This window comes from Ambystoma mexicanum, chromosome 3p, assembly GCF_040938575.1.
Source record: "Ambystoma mexicanum isolate Mex_15411 chromosome 3p, UKY_AmexF1_1, whole genome shotgun sequence".
NCBI classification, from domain to species: Eukaryota; Metazoa; Chordata; class Amphibia; order Caudata; family Ambystomatidae; genus Ambystoma; species Ambystoma mexicanum.
The window spans coordinates 783,066,491-783,084,837 of NC_090925.1; the positions used below are offsets into that span (position 1 = coordinate 783,066,491).

Here is an 18,347-nt window from a genome sequence, read left to right on the forward strand (position 1 = left end):
AAATGACCAAAGGTAGTTCCTGAAAGAAAGTCACATATGGAGATTTTACGAGACATTTTTATGCCAAAATCCATTGTTGGGAGGATACAACTTGCTGAACTTTCTCCTACTCAGGGAGCACTGATGTTCCTGTAATTTATCCAGTCAGAAGGAGCTATGCTAACACACTTCATGAAATGATTATAGAAGGTCACATGAGAAGAATGAGGCCTAAAAGAAGCAGCAAAGAGGATGATGTTGAATTAAATGATTAGGAGGAATGTCTACATGGCCTTAAATCGGTAGAAAAGAAAAAAAGAAGAAAAAAAAGGTAAGTATTGGTTCACACTACAAGGGTATGGACACAGTTGATCATTATCAAAAAGTAAGGGACCCAGGTGAGTACCAGAAAAAGAGGTAGATAGATAAACAGTGTCTTCAAGTGTGTAGCCATTTTTCCCAAGATAGCTGCAATCAGGTGTAAAGAGAGTAGAAAATAGATGAAAGCATGGCCACTTCAGACAAACACAGAAAACAGAAGTCAAATTGAAGGTGATGGGATGTATTGATTTCTGTATTGATGGGATGCCAAAGGAGGTCGACTCGGCGAATGTATAAAAATGTTTATAATAGGCAAACAATGTAGTTTTATGATATAATATGAAGGCACATATTATGAATTGGTGTCATAGTCTATAAAAACAGGGGTAGACTAGATTAAGTATAGTGGGATAAGGAGGAGATATTGTGCAGCAAAACGCTTCTGTTTGTCTTAACAGGATGAAAGCAAAGCACAGAAGAAAAAGACCATGGTCCAATGAGATTTGGAGAAAGATGGCAAAGCAAGGCAGAATGAAGCCTGTACGGCATAGCAGGAAGAATTTACAGCATAGCAGGAAGCATTTACAGCTGAGCGGCAAGCATTAGCAGCTGAGCGGGAAGTATTTACAGCAAAGCAGAGACAGAAACTTAAGTACTAGCCCTAGTATTGAACAGGGCTGTTGAAAACTGTTATTGTTTTGTGCACCAACGAGTTAGGGAAGGCCTGTGAGTTAACTGGGCTGAAAAAAGATAGAAATAAATCTAGATGACACTTTTTTTTGTTAAGCAGAAGGAAGAAAAAAAGTGTGGGTCAGAAAGAAAACCTGACCCACTTGTCAGTACCCAAATTACTTTTGTCTTTATTTTCAATTTTCAACAGGGATCCCTGAGAAAAGAAATGTTTGTCTGCTACATATGTGCCTAGAAGACTGAGAAGACAACAATGTATTTTCTTTTAATGTTTCTTTGTTTAATATGTATTTCCAGTTTCTCTACATCTAAGGGACAGTGATTACGAGACAGGCAAATGTATTTATTTCCTAAAAATATATGTTTATTGTTAACAAATCAGGTTCCAGCAGGCAGACCATATGTAGAACAATTGTGGAGAAGGGAGAGAACTAATAGCTTTGATACACAAAGAATACAAATGGCTAATACCTTTGTCTAGGATGCAGGGATGACTAGAAAATGTTTTAACATAGTTTTTCTAGGAGGCAGGAACGTTCAAAAAATATTGTTTAGGTCAATTATTTTTGAAGGAAGGTACATTTTAATAAAAAACGGAAATAAGGTTTTTAAGGGGTTGGGTTGAAAGAAAAAAGAAGTGTGATGATAGAGACATAATTATTTATCAAAGGAAACTCATTCAGCTTTTTATTACAGGTGAATAAAAGAGGAGGCGTATACATTGGGATACTTACGGGACATGACCCTGTGAGAAAAAAAGGATTGGGTGAAGAACCTGACCAAACAATGCCCAACCAGAATGTATACATATTGTGAAGGACTGTTCCTGAAAAGGCTCCCCCAGCTTTGTTTCCCCCAGAAAGAATGAACAAGTGATGTTCTGATCGACTGTTTCTTGGTGCCACAAACCTAACTTATGGCTGCCATATAAAACAATGGACTTCTGGCCCAGGCATTAAAGGGCCTGGGAGACTTGCTGCAAAGCAGCTCAATGGACAAAAAATGATCAGATCAGGAAAAAAATCTGTGAAAGTGAAAGATAGCAGACTAAGATGAATCGGGTGGAAGATCTGACGGTGGAAACTATACTGATGAAGAAGAAAGAAGTGTATAAAAGACAGGGTTTTATTCAGAATTGGTGCAGAGCCTCAGAGATGATGATGATGTATCCTGTGTTTTGGCTGCTGGAAGAAATAAAACCTGATGACTTCTTGAAACCGGTCTGAGTGTCCTGCTTTGATTCAGAGTCTCTTCTTCACCAATGAAATTCGAAGGCCCAGACCCTCCTGAACCACATATTTCAGAATTCTTGGCTTCCTACCCTCCACCCAAAGGAAATTACTAAATAATATTTTAATATCATGCTCCAGCTTACCCAAAAGCAGAAAGGGAAGCATGCTAAACACATACAACAGCTTTGGGTGCAGGGTCATCTTAATTGTACTTATTTTACACCAGAGTGACAAAGATAGTCTATCCCACTTAAGACATTACACTGTAATCTCAATAAGCTTAAGCCTAATATTCATACCCAGGAGTGAATCCACGTCCTTAGTGACCTGGATACCTAAATACCTAAAACCACATGCGGCCCAAGCACTTTGCACCGCATCAAAACGGGCCCTGTGACACGGAGACGAGGTAGGGAAGAGCAACGTCTTATCAACGTTAACCTAATAATCACAGATTTTGCCAAACATCTGCAAAGATAACATCAACTCCCTATAAGAGTTTTACGGGTTCGATAGTAACACCAATAGATCGTCAGCATATACAATCACCTTATAAACACAACCACCAAATGGAATCCCCTGTATACCCTGATGCACTGTGAGTACAGCAGCAGCCAACGGCTCTATGAACAAGTCAAAAAGTTAGGCGACAAAGGACAGCCTTGTCATGTACCCCTTCTAATGGCAAACAAATCAGAGGTAAGACCATTGATGAACACTGTAGGCCTAGGCCTAGCCCCACTATACAAGGCATTAAAGAGTCGCAAGAACCAAGGCCCACAATTTATTTTAAGCAGGACTTGATAGAGATAAGTCCAGTTCACCCTATCAAACGCTTTCTTAGCATCAATACTGACAGCTGCAAAAGCTTCAGCGGAGTCTTTCCTAAGATGGATAACGCTCAAAACTCCCTCAAAAATATCATAGCTATTCCTGCTATAAACAAACCCCATCTTATTTTTGTTTACTAGCATTGGCAGCAAGCTATTAAATCTCTTTGCATATACTTTCGTCAAGAGCTTGACATCTGGCTTTAGCAATGATATTTGCCTGGGGCCGCAATATCTTCAACTCTCTCTTCCTAAAAAGCTTCCTTCTCGAGCTCTTCGCTCATCCACCTCCAACTCCCTCAGGGTCAGTCGTTTCTCCAAGCAACGAGTTGGTGGTAGATCTCTCGCTTCTGCAGGGGCCTCCCTCTGGAACAGCCTTCCTGCCTCCCTGAAACTTGAGGAGAACCATCTCCGGGTCCGGAAGCACCTCAAAACCTTCCCCTTTGCTTCTGCTTTCTCTCCCCCTCTCTCCTGCTGAATTCCTGACAGAAACTGCACTAGTTACCAGGCCACCCTTTCTGATCTCGGGCCCAGGCCCAGCCAGTTGCCCACCTGCACTGCCTTCCTGGGAACCCCTGCACCTGGAGACTGTTTTTGTATCCCTACAGTACCCTACCAGCACTTATGTCTGCACTTACCTTGCACTTGTCACCAGCTGGCCGTTTTATTTATCTTATTTATTCTACTATCCCGTGAACTGCACTTTCCCCTCTGCCTTCCCCCCTCGCACTTTTCCCTTTTCCCCCTTCCCATGCACTTTCACGATCTGAAAGACACCTGGCCTAGTAGGATCGGTGTCTGTCTTTCCCTTTATTCCCCTTCCCTTGCCTCGTCGCGCCTTGAAACACTTGTGTATAGGCGCGTTATAGATGCCATATCATATCATATCATATTGGCTGAAAAATAGCGCAAAATGAATGGTCCTTGCACGGCTTAGGAATGATGGTGATTTATTTGTTTAAAAAACCTACTAGTTCCCAAATTGAACAAATGCATCAATTTCAATTGTATACCATTATAGAGAGCTTTACATAATTGTATGCCCCTTACTTGTTTTACAACTATTAAATTCATGTGTATCTCAAGATTATTGTCACTCTGTGAATTCACTTGACTGTCCTAAAAGCAGTCCACCATGCTGCAGCATGTCTTATTACGGGATCATGGAAATTTAACTGAATTACCCCCACCCTACGCAAACTACATTGGCTTACACTCCAAGCCAGGATACAGGTTAAGACTGCATGTATCATCTACAAAGCAGTAATGAGTAGCACACCAGCGGACCTGGCGGCTGAGCTCCACATATCTCGTGGCACATGCTCCTCGCACAGCAAATTGACTTAGCAGCTTCAATCACAACTCGTCCGAAAAGAGAGGAGCCACAAACAATCCTTCTGTTGTCATGCAACCACCCTCTGCAACTCAATCCCAGTGTTGGCTTGGAATGTCCCCAAAATTCTCCAGTTTTGCAAATCTCTGAAAACATGGCTCTTTCAACAACACCTAGCCAAGGATAATTCCAATGGACGCACATACTCACGCACAGACCTCACAGTACTGTGCTACTGTTAAAAGATGCTAGTCCAAATTTCGGCAACCCAAACTCTGTATAGCACTTTGCTGCTCTCGAGCTAGGCCTGCACTTTAAACAATCCAAAATATTCAAAATCCTGATAGAAGCTAAACATTTCTTTATACCAATCTTGTCACCTAAAAGAATGATCTTTAAATTATGAATCAATTATCATATGTTTCTTATGCCCAACATGTTTCTGTCCTGCATATATCTCTGTCTATGACTGTCTTAAGGGATGGCATATTTTTCTCATAGCCTTAATGTGCAGTAATTTAGGGATATTCTCCAGAGGTATTTATTGAAGTATTTTAATCTGTGGATCACATATACACACACCCACATTACTGATTTTCTAAGTGTATTTTTCTGATGTTAATAATAGCATTAGTTTACACCATCTTACAATTTAAGTTGACCTGAATATGTGCCTGAACTTCTCATTTTTTAATCCTTCCTGTACATATATAATATATGAATGCTGGTTCTGTCACAAACAAAATCACAGAATAGATCTAACTAACATCAAAAAGTAGTCTGGGAAACCGCCAAAAATAACATATTTTGACTCATAAAGCATGAACACTTTACAAGAGGTATTCATGAAATTCCCTGACGTATGAACTTTCTGTGTTGCAAAATGGTTAGATCCTTGAAATATTCCTAAGTAATTAATAATACAATTGTTTCTGCCTCAAATTCTATTTGTTTAGTTCTATTTGGTGATCAATGGGTTTCCACATGTCACGACGACACATCAATTTGACTGCCAGGCAGAACGAGAGAAGACTACTGCATTGCATATAAAAGACATGATGGACATTTAAAGAGAACTCCGACTGGCATTTACTTTGCACAGCGCCTGGGCCCAGGTGGTTCAGTGAAGAGGGTGGCTACTCCAGGGGGAACAACTTCTTGGTGAACTGGAGAGACTCCTCCAAAAATAACACCTCCTTCTTGCTCATAGGCCTGGATGCTGGGGGAGGAAATGTGGCAGCTTGGCGGTGTGGTGATCATGGCAGAAGAAGGGAGCAGCAGGGGAAGTCGTAAAAGAAGGCATGGAGCCACCTTCAACCAGTTCAGAGCAGTCACAGCCATCCCTGCCGACAGAATACAATACATGAACACATAGGCCATAAGAAACTGAGTGGCTTTAAAAAGAGGGCACACTGGAAAAGAAATTGTGGAGCCGAAAATAATATTGAAGACAACTGAAGAAGAAAAGGAACGACAGTATATATAGTTCATATTGTTTATATATGCTAAAATATATGTAAAACATCTGAGTGTGTGAAGGCATGAGTGTGTATGCAAGGTGGTAGTGATAGATGTGGTTAATTTGTGACATATACAGTATCTATGGTATTTTTATGATATGTGTATATAATTTGTTGTAAAAAAGAATAAATAAGATCTTTTTTGCTAAATCTGAAGATATGAAGATTTTGTGTTAATAGTATTAGTCCAACCTCACTGCCTCCGATCTTATTTGTGGATGGAGCGCTGGGGTCACGAGCAGCTTAAGTGTAGGGACTGTACTTCCCTGCAAAAACAGCCGTGAAAGGCCCCAGCTCTGAAAATGCACGTTTTGATTGTCTCCTTTGTTTAAGGGAGCCAGCTGAGGCCCGACTCTGCCCCTATACCACACCTTGGCTGATTGATTGAAATTGCACCCAAGACTCTAGGCCCTGGCCACAACCACTACAGCATAACACACCCATAGAAACAAACACCTACCAAATGACCACAACCCAAAAACATAGTACACCCATCTCAAAACCTATCCACTTCAATTAACATTCTAAAAAATAATCACAACCAACGCACACACTCTTCAATACATACCCTCTTCACCCAATGGTCTTCTAATGACCCAAAGCCAACATCATACTAAACTAAAATAGACAGTAGGGCGCCCAGTGTTTAGTATGTCTGCGGACAACCGCAGTGACCGCGTACACCGGGAACACATCACGGCCTTCTCCCACCTAAACAAATACAGCATTTGACCCATCTCTTACTCCGCCACCCTTTCCAAGCACTCAAACACACCAACACACTCCCCAAAATTGGATTTATGCTCACTTCCACGCTGTGATGTCCGCGGATGTCTGCGGATCCAATATGGCGGGCACATCGAAACAATGTGACGCACCTCACGCCTCATCCCAGCCAATCACAGAACACGTTGTGTGTTGGCGGACATGACGCAAGCCGATTAGCCAATCGGTGTCCTGCCCGCAGAGCGAACAGGGAAGTGTGTCCGTGGAGCGGACATATATATCACTAATTTTTTTCCCTTAAGTTTTGGTTGTTTTAAAAAAAACTACTGGACAGATTTACACCAAATTAACAAAAGCACGCTTTCGGGACCAAGCCACCACTCCTGCCACGAATTTGGTGAAAATCCATCCAGCGGTTTGGGCTGTAGACGCAACACAAATGTTTTCCCATTATGTCTATGGGAAAAAAAGACATTTTGGGACCCCCCTATAACTTTGCCCCCCTTGACCAAACCTCACCAAACATTGCAAAAACATTCAGAGTGGGCCATATACGTATTTTGCAAAGTTATAAGCACCCAAAAAGTGATCTTCCTATGGGTTTAGCAACTTAACATAACTACATGGCCACTATCGCAGGTCATGTAATAAGCATATAAATGCAACTCTCCATTGGTAGTAAATGCACACATCTTAATTGCCAGTGTTTTAAATATGCCACATTCACAACACAGTAATCTCTTCCAGTGATACTTTGCAAGTCTGGATGATAACATTACATATGTATAGAGATATTATAGTGAAATCACAGTTTAAATATCATCTTCCAATGTTACTCTTGTCCTTTAGTTTGTACGATGTCCCCATCAGTTCTGTTTCAAATTTAAATGTTTAGCATCAATTCTCTATAGAACGATAATGTAACCCTAGGTGCATTATAAAGAATAGTGTTTCAAAGCAAGGAGTATCATGATTGATGAATACTGGATACAATGCAAAGTCCCTGATTCTTACTACACCCAGTTGTTATACCCCACTAGTACTCGGCGAGGTGTCACATGCTTTGTAAAAGCGCATGCCATTGGCTCCAGTGCGGGCGTTAACCGACCGGGAATCCCTCACCTCCAGTTCGGCACTGTTCACTACGTTCCTTCCCCTTCTGTCCCCGGCAGGGGTGTGTGGCAGCCACCCAACCAATGAGGAGGCTTGAAACGGGGGAATTACCAGAGGTAATCCCCCGCTCCGAGCCACCACACAATTGGAGGCTGCCATCTTCCCCCACCGGGGAATGAGTTAAGTGTTGTGAGCCTCCTGCCTCCCCCCAATCCACAGAATTCCCACCCTGCCCTCCCAACCCCCCTTACCTTCTTTTCTGCCCATTTTGGGAGCAGACGTGCGGGGACCACTTCTGTCCCCAGCGCGTCCTTTCCCGATCCGTGACAGGCCATCATGGAAAGGAAGAAGGGACTACACGTAGTCCCTTCTCTACTTTCTATGGCGGCCATATTTTTGTTTACATTTTTCCCTATTTTTTGAATGGCCACCAAGGAAAGGGAAAACAGACTTTTTTTCTCTTCCCCGGCGGCCATTTTTTTGACATTTTCTTTTTCTGTTCGGGAATGCTGGTGTGTTTCAGAACAGAAAACAAATGCTTTTACTACCCCGGTCTTACAAGCTGGGGGTACTTTTAGCAATAGACACTGAGTGGGGGGGCATTACAACTTCAGGTTATGCCTCAGGGCCTTTGTTAAGGCTCTCGATTTGCTCAGGCCTGTAACTATGGGCCCCATTACCTGAAGTGGTAATGCCCCCTGCTTGGGGCCTATTGCTTAATTAGGGAAGTGCAGCATCAGAGTGATAAACATATTGTGCTTTATGTGACATTGTGTAACTGAATGTTCTCATTAAGGCCTCTTATATGGATTTTTGTCAAAAAGATGAGTTTCCGTTCTAAATTCAACCATTTTTATTCACATCCTCCTTTGATTTGCCTTTCACTCTTTTCAAAATAGCCCATTCAAAATTGGTTAAGGCATATCTCTTCTCCACAAAATGCTTCACCAAGGGTGCCAATTCAATTTTGTTTTTAAGGCAACTCCTGTGTTCTATCATTCTCGTCTTGCACTTGCTATTAGTCTTCCCAATGTAATGTTACATCCTTCTGTGCGTGTTATTTAACTGTGCCCAAAAGTGAGTACCACAAACTACCACAAATGTGATATTCATGGTTATTATTCAGGGTGCTATTCAACTCTTTTTTGTAATTAACTCACAAGTGCTCAAGGATCTTGCTATAACAGAGGAGGAGCAGTCATACAGAATCAAAGCAAGGAAAAACTCCTATAAAATATGGAGTCTAACTTCCTTGGCAAGTAGGATTTGTGGTAAGTGGCTGCGGAGTGCAATAGACCAAAGGTTTATGGGCCACAGTGTTGGCCAACATTGCCATACCTGTGGCCTATGCTCATTTCCATCTCACTTTGTAGGCCCACAGGTGGAGGCCACTCAGGCATGGCAACCTTGCAGAAATCAAGATGATTGCTTGACTAGATCTACAGAGAAGCCAGCAAGCCTTTCAAAGCTCAGCTCATTCTAGGCAGGTTGGAATCGTAAGGATTTTCTCATTTCTTTTGCACTTTGCACCTGTGGCCCTGCGAGCAACAGTCTAGTTAGTATGGTGGGCAATAGCCCCTTTGTCCCCCTTCCCGGTCCGCCCGTGCTGTCTCGATGTATTAACCCACCGACTTTCATCCATCAACATCCATGCACCTGTATTCTGTGCTTCATCCATCTTCTCTATTTCTGTGATGATTCGTGAAGAATGCATGACATCACGTTCACACTGCGTAAATGCGAGAAGTATATGCCTCACTTTTCGCTTACGTGGATTGCCAATGTCGAACTAGTGTGCTACCTTGGTAAGCCACGTAAGTCATACAATGTAGAAAATGTGGCGATCTTGACATGCATCCAATGTAGTGTATATGAAAGAGGTCTCTGGAGCTCAGTTGACAGGGTCTTGAAAAGGTCCCCCAATGTAGTTTCTTTTGATAACACGCAGAATTTGATTTCAAAAGTAGAAATCCCCTCCACCGAGGCCTTAGCAGATATTATCAAAATGCTTTAGGTTTTGTCTAATCCAACGGTTCTGCGTGATTTGTCCGCGGCTGATTTTCCTGCGAGGGAAACGTTCGCATGGGAAAGGTACGCATTACAAAATGTTCGTACATTTCCCATGCAAACATGTCCATTACAAATCACCCAGATTTCCTCACTCACGCCCTCACTCACACCCCCACCCCTCGACTTACCTTTCTTTCTGCTACGCTGTGTCCCTGCAATGCTGAATCCCTTTCACTTCCGCGTCGCAGGATCCTTGTCTTTTTTTTTTACTGTTCGTTGGTGAGCTGCAGCCCCCGCAGACTTTTTACTTTTTACTTTTTTCTTTTTGGTCCGGCAGCTGCCGCGGTGTCCCCCGCAACCCCCGCTCAATATACTGTATAGTATGGTGAGCGGCGTGTTGCGGGGGACACTCCCACAGCATTTTTTTTTACCTACTTAAAATGCATACCACTAAAGGTTCAAACGTTTGGTGTTCGAACCTTTGGTGGTATGCATTTTGGGACATTTTGAGTAGGTCGGAACTTGGTGCGGTAATTTCGTACTAACCTAATCCAACTGCTTTACTAAAAAATGTGCGTCCACACTTAATAATGATTCATCCTAAACAAGGGTAATTGCCCCAAGGATGTAACCTGGTGTTCGAACCTTTGGTGGTATGCATTTTGGGACATTTTGAGTAGGTCGGAACTTGGTGCGGTAATTTCGTACTAACCTAATCCAACTGCTTTACTAAAAAATGTGCGTCCACACTTAATAATGATTCATCCTAAACAAGGGTAATTGCCCCAAGGATGTAACCTATCCAACAAAACAAAACCATTATAATCACACCATGAAATGAAAATGACTACTCTGAAACCCCACATAGTCATTATTTTTAATGATCACCCCACCGGGGCAATTACATATTGCCACGGGACTGATAGTGGAGAATTGCCGATGTTCTGCTCAATTCTTTGGAGATTTGTTGATCTCTGCTCAGTGGTGTCATTGGCATAAAAGGCTGGCACAGTGGAGGCAGCTGCCAATGCACGCAGGACATCACTAACAGCTTCCACACAATGAGGAATTATCATAAGAATCACACTCAAGGTATCGTTGAAGGTAAGTCCCTTTAGAGGTCTGGCTAGCAAGAGCTAGCCCTCGCCAAAACCAGAACCACGTTTTCAAAGGCATTAAGGGAAAGTGTGCGTTTTAGTAAAAGAAGCCACTTTTATGTATTGAATCAATTGTTTGCAGAGGCTGGGAGAAGCTCTTCCGCCCACGGCTCCTGAACTCAGCCCAGACTGTTGCCTGGAAGATGCGTGGGCCTTCGTGCTGAAACACTGCTAAACCACTCATCTCCAGGGAGAGGCGAGGTGAGGCTGAGCTGCACCAGTGAATCATTGTCAATATTGGGGTGAGCCGAGCAGCAGGACACATTCGGTGTGATGCTAAACAGCTCTCTTTGTTTAGTACAATAGACCCAGGCTAAGAAATATTCTCCCTTTTTGTCGTTACGTTATGGAAATGGTGACCATTGGAAATACTTTTCGAGGAGAGAAGTATAAGCAGATTTTAATATGTTTTCCAAAAATGGACAACCATGCCCCATTTGGGCAACTGCTATAGAAAACAGTGAATATGCAATCCTGAGAAAAGGGTATACCGCTCGTCGGGAGGATAGCTGAGGGGCAACGCGCTTGCCTTGGTAGCAAGACGACATGGAGCAACACAGGTTCGATCCCAGCGTCCGTGCTTAGAAACCTCTGGTGATAAAGCGCGTTATAAATAACCAATCATATCAGATCTGAAGTATGCAGGAGCCAATTACTTCTAAAGGGATAGGACATGTTCTTCGTTCATTGTGAACATGCTTTCTCGGGTATAGCCCCTTCCAGTAGTTTTGTAGGGGTATCCAAATTCCTCCTCTGTGAGTTACAAGGTGAATCACCGTCAGAGAAGCAAAGCCGCCACAGCCACAGCTGTTCCATCGACTCACTGCAGTGTTGCCGACTCCTCCAGACACCCTCCAATCCAACGAGACATCACATGTAGAAGTCAATCTTTTGCCATCGACATTGTGCCATCTCCCAAGTTCTCCAATGCAGACAGTGCTACCGTGATTGGTAATGACTGGGGAAACACACAGCATGGAACGTTCATTCCTTACACAGCCCGTGTGCTTGAAAACAAGTGTGCTCATTTGAGTTGATGCTCAACAAATAGTGCAGGTATAACACGTGATATTTCTGCTCAGGAAGGCCCCGGCAATAACATGTCCTGCAAGCAGGTGTGACTAAGTAAAGGCGGAATTAGACACCTGAATTGACAGAGCCCTATCAGTCCAATGTACATGTCAACTCGGTTAAATCTAGTAAGAATTGCATGTGTTCCAACGTGAGTGCACACTGAAGAGGGGACAGGGGAAGAACTAAACATGCTCAACTAATACATAGAAATACAATACAAGTCATACAAAATGCAAGCCAATTTGGCTCGGACTCTCCCGGCCAGTATGGCTCCATCCGATGTTTAACAGATAAGTCTTCTTTTCATAAGTGCTGCAAGACCGTGAATGGATTTATGGGAAGAGAGTACGCAGATTGTGGGGCCTGGGTTTGAGAGATGTCTGTGTTTGCACCTCGTGATAAGCGAGCAAGTGGCTGCAGGTAAAAGGAGTTGTTCTGTGAATGGCTGCATTTTGTTTTCTTCCAGTGTAGAAAGGTCAAGATCAGACGTTAAACGTTCTCTTCGCGCCGAGTAACAGTTGTGCACAGGCGCGTTATAAATGCCATATCATATCATATCATCATTCTTCAATGTAAGCCACTTAGCTGATCTGCGAATTGCAGGATGTATGGCCTGCTTGACCTCTCTTGATCCTCAGGTTGCTTGCATTTCTGATCTATTTGTAAATGATGGAGGTGGCGCCGGGCACTTTACAGCTTCTTATCCAATCTGGAGTTGATGATACCCCCCTCCCGCCATCACCAAGGCTTTTTATCAGAACCGGGGGTAGAGCAGGCAATATTTTTTCATCATTGCATAAGGAAACCCCGTTTTTAACTATGTCGTAAATATGGGCCGAAGACAACTTTTGGAAAATAAAGCCTTCTGCCAGATTTCCCGCCCATAAATCCATGTGGTCAGTGTTTATTTTCCAGACCGGCAACAGTCGTTAAGTTTGCCTATGTTGAGTTGGACACTTATCTGCAGGGCAAGACAGGAGATATCAGGTCACTCCTCCATTGGGCTAATATCAGGTCCCTCCTGCATTGGGGTAAGATCAGGTTACGCCTGCATTGAGGTAATATCAGTTCACTCCTGCATTGGGGTAATATCAGGTCACTCCTGCGTTGGGGTAATATCAGGTCACTCCTGCGCTGGGGTAATATCAGGTCACTCCTGCATTGGGGTAAGATCAGTTCACTCCTGCGTTCGGGTAATATCGGGTCACTCCTGCATAGGGTAATATCAGGTCACTCCTGCGTTGGGGTAATATCAGGTCACTCCTGCATTGGGGTAAGATCAGGTCACTCCTGCATTGGAGTAATATCAGGTCACTCCTGCATTGCAGTAAGATCAGGTCACTCCTGCATTGGGGTAATATCAGGTCCCTCCTGCATTGGGGTAAGATCAGGTTACGCCTGCATTGAGGTAATATCAGTTCACTCCTGCATTGGGGTAATATCAGGTCACTCCTGCGTTGGGGTAATATCAGGTCACTCCTGCGCTGGGGTAATATCAGGTCACTCCTGCGTTGGGGTAATATCAGGTCACTCCTGCATTGGGGTAAGATCAGGTCACTCCTGCATTGGGGTAATATCAGGTCACTCCTGCATTGCAGTAAGATCAGGTCACTCCTGCATTGGGGTAAGATCAGGTCACTCCTGCACTGCGGTAAGATCAGGTCACTCCTGCATTGGGGTAAGATCAGGTCACTCCTGCATTGGGGTAATACCAGATCACTCCTGCATTGGGGTAAGATCGGGTCACTCCTGCACTGGGGTAAGATCAGGTTACACCTGCATTGGGTTAATATCAGGTCACTCCTGCATTGGGGTAATACCAGATCACTCCTGCAGTGGGTAAGATCAGGTCACTCCTGCATTGGGGTAATATCAGGTCACTCCTGCATTGAGGTAATATCAGTTCACTCCTGCATTGGGGTAATATCAGGTCACTCCTGCGTTGGGGTAATATCAGGTCACTCCTGCGCTGGGGTAATATCAGGTCACTCCTGCATTGGGGTAAGATCAGTTCACTCCTGCGTTCGGGTAATATCGGGTCACTCCTGCATAGGGTAATATCAGTTCACTCCTGCATTGGGGTAATATCAGGTCACTCCTGCACTGGGGAAAGATCAGGTCACTCCTGCATTGGGGTAATATCAGGTCACTCCTGCATTGCAGTAAGATCAGGTCACTCCTGCATTGGGGTAAGATCAGGTCACTCCTGCACTGCGGTAAGATCAGGTCACTCCTGCACTGCGGTAAGATCAGGTCACTCCTGCATTGGGATAATACCAGATCACTCCGGCATTGGGGTAAGATCAGGTCACTCCTGCACTGGGGTAAGATCAGGTTACTCCTGCATTGGGTTAAGATCATGTCACTCCTGCATTGGGGTAATACCAGATCACTCCTGCAGTGGGGTAAGATCAGGTCACTCCTGCATTGGGATAATACCAGATCACTCCGGCATTGGGGTAAGATCAGGTCACTCCTGCACTGGGGTAAGATCAGGTTACTCCTGCATTGGGTTAAGATCAGGTCACTCCTGCATTGGGGTAATACCAGATCACTCCTGCAGTGGGGTAAGATCAGGTCACTCCTGCATTGGGGTAATACCAGATCACTCCTGCAGTGGGGTAAGATCAGGTCACTCCTGCATTGGGGTAATACCAGATCACTCCTGCAGTGGGGTAAGATCAGGTCACTCCTGCATTGGGGTAATACCAGATCACTCCTGCAGTGGGGTAAGATCAGGTCACTCCTGCATTGGGGTATGCTTGTGCCGTTTCTCTGCAGCCTAGTGTCCTTCCACAGAATGGTGGGGCCTTTTCTATATATGTATATGTACGGCTGGTAAGCAAACAAGTGCTATACATGGACGACGCACCAGAGGTTACAAGTATGGTGTGGAGCTAACCCAGGGACGGGGCTGGCTTATATGAGTAGGGGACAGGGGCTTTCTCTGTGCCTTTTCTTTCCATTGTGTGGTCTCTGTATGCCAGTACAGTGCTTGCAGTTAGGGGAGGCCGAGGTTAGCTCACGCATTTTGTCGATTATCTGACCCTGAAACCTTCCTGATAGCTCAGCGGCAATGTGCTTGCCTTGGAAGCAAGACGGATCCTCGGTCCGCGTTTAGAAACCTCTGGCTATTAAGCACGTTAGAAATAACCTATCATATCATATCCTGTGGTTGTATGCCTGGTTGAGATCTGTTGGCCCTGACCTAGAACCGTCACGTTTGTTTCCTTTCTTCTCTGCACTCAAAATGAAATCCAGCCCACCAGGCATGCTGTCCAGCCCACCAGGCATGCTGTGCAGCCCACCAGGCATGCTGTCCAGCCCACCAGGCATGCTGTCCAGCCCACCAGGCATGCTGTGCAGCCCACCAGGCATGCTGTCCAGCCCACCAGGCATGCTGTGCAGCCCACCAGGCATGCTGTCCAGCCCACCAGGCATGCTGTGCAGCCCACCAGGCATGCTGTCCAGCCAAGAAGAGAGGCCGAGCTGGAGGATAAGTTGATTTCTTGGGGAGAGTCTATTCGGGGAGGATGTGTGTTAAAAAAACGTATCCCAAAAGATCGAATTACAAAATCATGGAGCCGACTTGCCCGTATTTAGTAATTTGATCTTTTGAGATTTCGCCCATTTGTCCAACGCACTGCCTTTAATGTATGCAGTGGAACATAATACGGAACAGGGGAAGCGGGGGACCACCCCTGCAACCCTATCTCCCCTGTTCGGTATTATGGGCAAAGGATCTAATCTACTATGCCGAATGCACACTAAACATGGATTGGGCACTTTACATGTGATCTTTTCATTACCATTCAGAGACCCCTGGTGGTTGCTGGACCCCTCGTGGTTGCTGGACTTATACTCACCATGTAAGCACGTTCTGAGAGGAGACCACCACTTAGTTGTTCATGCCCCTGCACGAGGTTCCATGGAGGTGTGAGGAATGGCTGTACTAGGGTGTATCGCTCCGTGACATGCTGCTTTCCAGTGTTCCCTCGCCACACCAGCCTAATGACCCTCCCTCAGGGACTGTTTTGGTTGCTGCAGTATGGAAGTAAGCTCACATGAGTCCCAGATGGTTCCATGAGTGCATGTTGTGATGGTGTGTGACCTGTAATTTATTTATTGGCTATTTCTTCATGACATGCTTCATGATCTTTGTGCGGCTGACATTTTTGTGAAATGTTTATGTATATGTTTTAGAAGGCCAGCTCAACTTCATGTACAGGCAAACAGGATGCATACATTTGAAGGTGTGTTTGTATTTAGTAGGGATGGCATATACTTCAATCAGACAGATGTTCTCATTAAGACACAGCTGGCTGGGAATTCCTGAGCCAGATGACCTACAAACATAGTAACACACATTGTATAGTAGTTACATAACTAAGTGGCATTGAGGGTTGGAATGGTACCTGGACCTGGAACCCTTATACAGTAGGAGAACTAGTCAGAGATAGGGGGTTTATAGAGGAGAATGAACATAAATAAAGCCATGGAAGGCGGGGAGGATTGGGGGTAATACTGTGCGAGAGGGCAAGTACTCCTGCCGGGAGTCAAAGATGAAGCTTGAAAAATGAGTGAATGTTGGTGGTGATTATAATGTCCAGGGGAAGGGAGTTCAAGTGGAGGGGAGCAAAGAGGGAAAAGGAGCAGAAGCAGGGGCCTGGACTGGGTGGGCGAGAGACAGACGGATCTCGGGGGATGCTAAAGTACAGGGTTCGAGAATCCTGATATAGAGGAATATAGGTAGAGGGATGCAAGGATGTGAAGAGATTTAAAGACAAGGAGACGTGGTTTGTAGAGGGAGTAGCTGTGCACGGAGAGCCGGGCAGACTGGAGGGGATGGGGAGAAGCAACATAGAGTGGAGAAGGGGCATGTGGCAAAGGTAAGACTTTGGTTAGAGCAGCAAACATGTATGTCGGGAGGCTGAGGAGGAGTCTTGAGCAATAGTCAGGGTGGTCAAGACTAAGGTAGATAAAAGGGTTTTAATAGAGTGATGGGAGAGGAGGTGGCATCTCTCATGGATGTTGAGGAAATTGATCTTGGCAGCAGTGGCTGAAGTGGTGATGAGGTGCTGGACTTTAAGATCACTATTGATGTGGAGCCAAAGGTTGTTGCTTATGGGAGGGTGAGAGGGGTAAGGGGAGAAAAGTGATAGGGGAAGGTTAAAAGTGAAGTGTTAGAAGCTGGAAGAGAGATACATTACATTTTGGAAGAGTTAGGCTAGGCGGCAAAGGGTCATCAACTGTTGGATGGTGGAGTGTCAGTCGGAGATTTTCAGAGCTAGGTAAGCAGTGGATGAGGGAAAAGAGATGATTTGGTGTTGTCTGTAAAAAGATAGTAGAGGAATCCAGAAAGAGATGAGTTTATCAAGAGAGGAATTGCAGAATGTGAAAAGCAGAGATCATAGGACTGAGTGTTTTGGGAACCTTAGGTGTAGAGGAGTAGGATCAGAGGTGCTTCTGTTGCATGAAAAAAGAGAGAGCAGTCAGAGAGGTAGGAGGCAATCCAGATGAGATCGATGTCATTTATCCCAAAATTACAAAGAGGAACTAGGAGAAATGAGCAGCTGACTGTGTCGAAACCAGCAGATAGATCCAAGGGAATGAAAATGGAGCAGAGTTTGGAGTGATGAGGTAAGTGAAGGAAGTCAGCAACACGGGTCAGTGATTTCTCTGGGAAGTGGCAACGTGGAATCCCGATTGAAGATGGTCACAGAGACCATTCGCCTGCAAGTAGCTAGAGATGACCACTCACGCCATCATCATTTTTGAGTAGTGCAGCATCAGGGAGATGAGTCAGTAGCTGTGCAGCCCAGATCTTATATCCCAGACTGGCCCTCTGGTTAGACTTATACAAAAAAAAGAATGAATATTGAAAGCGGCCTGACAAGTTACTTGTGCCGTGAAGAACTGTTTGTGAAACTCTTAGGAAGAGTTTAGAGTGTACATGGGTGATTTGCGATGAGAGCTGTCCTTACTAAATTACCTGGTTAGGATACCGTTCAGTATTGACTCGGTGCACGATGTTCATATTTTTTTTGAAAAATGATGTTACCTGAGAATATGTCATCACTGTTGCAAGATCATTGCTTGAAGTGATGACTTCATAGAAATAAAGAACTACATGTTTTATGGTATGAATTCAAGGTACAGATCCTGAATTAGAAGCATTGGGAATTTTGATTACCATTTAAAAAAATGGGTAATGTTATTGTCTATTCTGCAGCGTGCTGTGTGATAAGATGTCACACATCACTCAAACTGCCACCCTTTTTATTTTTAAAATTCAGGTGCAAGGCATTGGTCTGTGTTTCAGTCATAGTGCCTGCGTGGCTTGTGAGAGATTTTACGTTTAC

The 18,347-nt window shown here is 44.4% G+C and overlaps 1 protein-coding gene across 1 annotated transcript in view; it reads left to right on the top strand.

Annotated features, from left to right (window-relative positions):
* Nucleotides 1-18,347, top strand: part of LOC138579957 (vomeronasal type-2 receptor 26-like) — a 315,822-nt gene that overhangs the window by 46,165 nt on the left and 251,310 nt on the right. Inside the window, exon 2 of the mRNA XM_069650182.1 lies at nucleotides 10,737-10,858. Within this exon, the coding sequence (XP_069506283.1) occupies nucleotides 10,737-10,858 (122 nt within the window). The remainder of the gene's footprint in view (nucleotides 1-10,736; nucleotides 10,859-18,347) is intronic.